Genomic DNA, 3,794 nt, shown 5'->3' with positions numbered 1-3,794 from the left:
GGCGGTGGAGTATAATATTTTATGCAATAGTTATTCTTTTACTATATAAATAAATATTAATCAAAGTTGGAATAATATTTTGATTTTGGATTACAATTAATTGAGATTGGTTTGTAAATATTTTTTATTATTAATTTTAGATAAAATTATTTGAAGTTGGAGTCAAAATTGACCGTCTCAGCTAATTAAACAAATAATAATGAAAATTAATTCCACTTAATTTGGTCATATTCTGCAGGAATAGATATATTGCTCAACACTCACATTTACTACATCGGCAATAGTCAGAAAGACTGCCAAGTAAACAATGGAACACTCAATTCGAGTCAAACAAATACATAGAATGTGTTTTGAGGCACCAATTTTGAAGGACAGAAAGTGGAAACAAACAAAAGAATATTCAAAAACCAAGGAAATTTCTCACTCTATTTGCATATTTTCTCCTTCCAGTATAGTTAAAATACGTGCAATTTACGTTGTACTTTGTTGACTCCTATCTTATACCTATAAATACATGCAACAATTGCACACATAGTCTCATCCAAACCCTGTGTTTTAAACACTCAACAGTAAGCAAAGGCAGCAAATTAATCTTTGAATTATTTGCTTCCAAAACCCTACACTTTTCCTTCAACACATCCTTGAAAATGACTTCACAAGCTTCTCCAGTTCTTGCTTCACCCCATCCTGCCATTTCATCCGAAAATCGACCCAAGGCTGATTTTCATCCCGGTATTTGGGGTGATATGTTCCTCAACTGTCCTGATACGGTAATCTATAATTTTTTTTCTTACATATTTTTAAGTTTTTTGGAGATTTCATGGAAAAGCATTATACGTACTTGAGCAGGATATCGATGCTGCAACTGAATTACAATATGAAGAATTTAAAGCTCAAGTGAGGAAGATGATTATGGAACCTGTTGATGATTCAAACCAAAAGTTGCCCTTCATTGATGCTGTTCAAAGATTAGGTGTGAGTTATCATTTTGAGAAAGAGATTGAAGATGAACTAGAGAATATTTACCGTGACACCAACAACAATGATGCTGAGAACGATCTCTACACTACAGCTCTTCGATTCCGGTTACTTAGAGAGCATGGCTTCGATATTTCATGTGGTAATTAAGTCTTAAACTCTCATAACTCTTCTTATCCATTTATCAATTAATATTATCAAACTTTACATTAATAATCATCTGTACAATACTTCAGTATATATATATATATATATATATATATATATATATATATTTATTGATGAAACTAATGTTTGATGATGATTTTGGGTGATTGAGCAGATGCATTCAACAAGTTCAAAGATGAGGCAGGGAACTTCAAGCCATCATTGACGAGTGATGTGCAAGGGTTGTTGGAACTTTATGAAGCTTCCTATATGAGGGTCCATGGGGAAGATATACTTGATGAAGCCATTTCTTTCACCACTGCTCAACTTACACTTGCTCTACCAACTTTAGATCATCCTTTATCGGAACAGGTCGGCCATGCCTTAAAGCAGTCTATCCGAAGGGGCTTGCCAAGGGTTGAGGCCCGGAATTTCATTTCGATATACCAAGATTTAGAATCCCACAACAAATCGTTGCTTCAATTTGCAAAGATTGATTTCAACTTGTTGCAGCTTTTGCATAGGAAAGAGCTAAGTGAGATCTGCAGGTAAGTGTTTGGAGATCTTTAAAGCTATGAAGTCTAATACTATATCAGTTGATCACACGACTGTTGCTGACATTTTATGATGCTTTTTTTAGGTGGTGGAAAGATTTAGACTTCACAAGAAAACTACCATTTGCAAGAGATAGAGTGGTTGAAGGCTATTTTTGGATAATGGGAGTTTACTTTGAACCCCAATACTCCCTTGGTAGAAAGATGTTGACAAAAGTCATAGCGATGGCTTCCATTGTTGATGATACTTATGATTCATATGCAACATATGATGAACTCATTCCTTATACAAATGCAATTGAAAGGTGAGATTTTTTTTCTCTTTTCTACAAAAAAAAGTTTTGAGATCACAAAGAATAAGGGAATATATGATTTTAAACGTTAGGATATTCACTCCAGACTTGCAGTTAATCATATTTTAATGGTGATAGTATGAATTAACCAGGCTAAGTTTCAGATTCAAATTAACCCTCAAATTGTGTTTTAGGTGGGATATTAAATGCATGAACCAACTTCCAGATTACATGAAAATAAGTTACAAGGCACTATTAGATGTTTATGAAGAAATGGAACAGCTGTTGGCAAATCAAGGGAGACAGTATCGAGTTGAGTATGCGAAAAAGGCGGTATGTAATGATAGAATAGTATGATATGCTTTAATCATAAATGTATAAAATTTGAAAATTACATTAACAATTTGCTTATTTTTTTTATGCCTTTAATCATCAGATGATACGCCTTGCTCAAGCTTACCTTTTGGAGGCCAAATGGACTCATCAAAACTATAAACCAACCTTCGAGGAATTTAGAGATAATGCATTACCAACCTCTGGCTATGCCATGCTTGCTATAACGGCGTTTGTCGGCATGGGCGAAGTTATAACCCCTGAGACCTTCAAATGGGCCGCCAATGACCCCAAGATCATTAAGGCTTCCACCATTATTTGCAGGTTCATGGATGATATTGCGGAACATAAGGTATACTATATATTCATATTCAAGAATTCTAAAAATCGATTATGGTATATATATGCACTTAAATCTATATCATAGAATTGTAAGGCTTCTAGGGTTTGCATTTGCTAAGTTAATTAATATACATGGTTCATATGGGTGCAGTTCAACCATAGGAGAGAAGACGATTGCTCAGCGATCGAATGTTACATGGAACAATATGGGGTGACAATAAGAAGCATACAATGAATTCAACAAACACATTGAGAGTTCATGGAAAGATGTAAATGAAGAGTTCTTGAAACCGACAGAAATGCCGACACCCGTTCTTTGTCGTAGCCTCAACCTTGCTAGGGTTATGGATGTACTTTACAGAGAAGGTGACGGTTATACACATGTTGGGAAAGCTGCTAAAGGTGGGATCACTTCATTATTGATTGATCCAATCCAAATTTGAAATTCAACATTGGCTTAAGATTTACTATGAGATAAAATTAATAAAGTTTGTACAATGAAGGAAATGTATAATTTCATTACATTATTTGATTTGTTTCCTCTATATAAAAGAATGAACAAACGGATAATCTTTGTACTTTGTATCTTTTAATCCAATTAATTTCTAATATCAAATATATCATACGTGATTTTATATGTTTAAGTTATGTGATTTATTAAAATGTACTAAATGATTTTGATAATTGAAATATTATAGTAATGAAAATTTTCTAATGATTTTTAAAGCATTTATACATATACAATATCAAAATTTGATATTCCATGCTCTTAATTTTTCATTTTCAGTTTTTCATAATAGTTAATAATTTGACATAATTAATGTAATTATAATAAATTATATTGGATTATATAAATTATTATTTATAAAATTTCATATATGGAATATAGAGTTACTATATAAATAATTAAATTTTGATATTTAAAATATAGTGATATAATTTTTTTTTGTTAATGGAAAAAATACTTTAATGTAATTCAATATATAATTTAACAATTTTGTTTATTATTTTATAAATCTATTTAATGAAACTATTTTAACAAGCCTTAATTCTTATTTATATGTGTGATAAAATTTTTAATAAAATAAAATTATTTTTCTAAATATTTTAATGACATTAGAACTTGTTTTGAATGCAGTTTTCGATA

At 31.3% G+C, this 3,794-nt stretch overlaps 1 protein-coding gene across 1 annotated transcript; it reads left to right on the top strand.

The window, feature by feature from the left end:
• The first annotated feature begins 535 nt into the window (after nt 1–535).
• LOC108463032 ((+)-delta-cadinene synthase isozyme A) lies at nt 536–3,291 on the top strand. Its single transcript, XM_053023978.1, is given in 8 exon segments — nt 536–770; nt 850–1,120; nt 1,301–1,673; nt 1,766–1,984; nt 2,167–2,305; nt 2,409–2,657; nt 2,799–2,866; nt 2,868–3,291. Coding segments are annotated over 8 exon segments (1,665 nt in total). The 5' UTR covers nt 536–647; the 3' UTR covers nt 3,091–3,291.
• The last annotated feature ends 503 nt before the right edge of the window (nt 3,292–3,794 follow it).

Source organism: Gossypium arboreum, chromosome 13 (genome assembly GCF_025698485.1).
Source record: "Gossypium arboreum isolate Shixiya-1 chromosome 13, ASM2569848v2, whole genome shotgun sequence".
NCBI lineage: Eukaryota > Viridiplantae > Streptophyta > Magnoliopsida > Malvales > Malvaceae > Gossypium > Gossypium arboreum.
The sequence above is the reverse complement of the archived record's forward strand: the minus strand, read 5'-3'. Positions and strand labels throughout refer to the sequence as shown.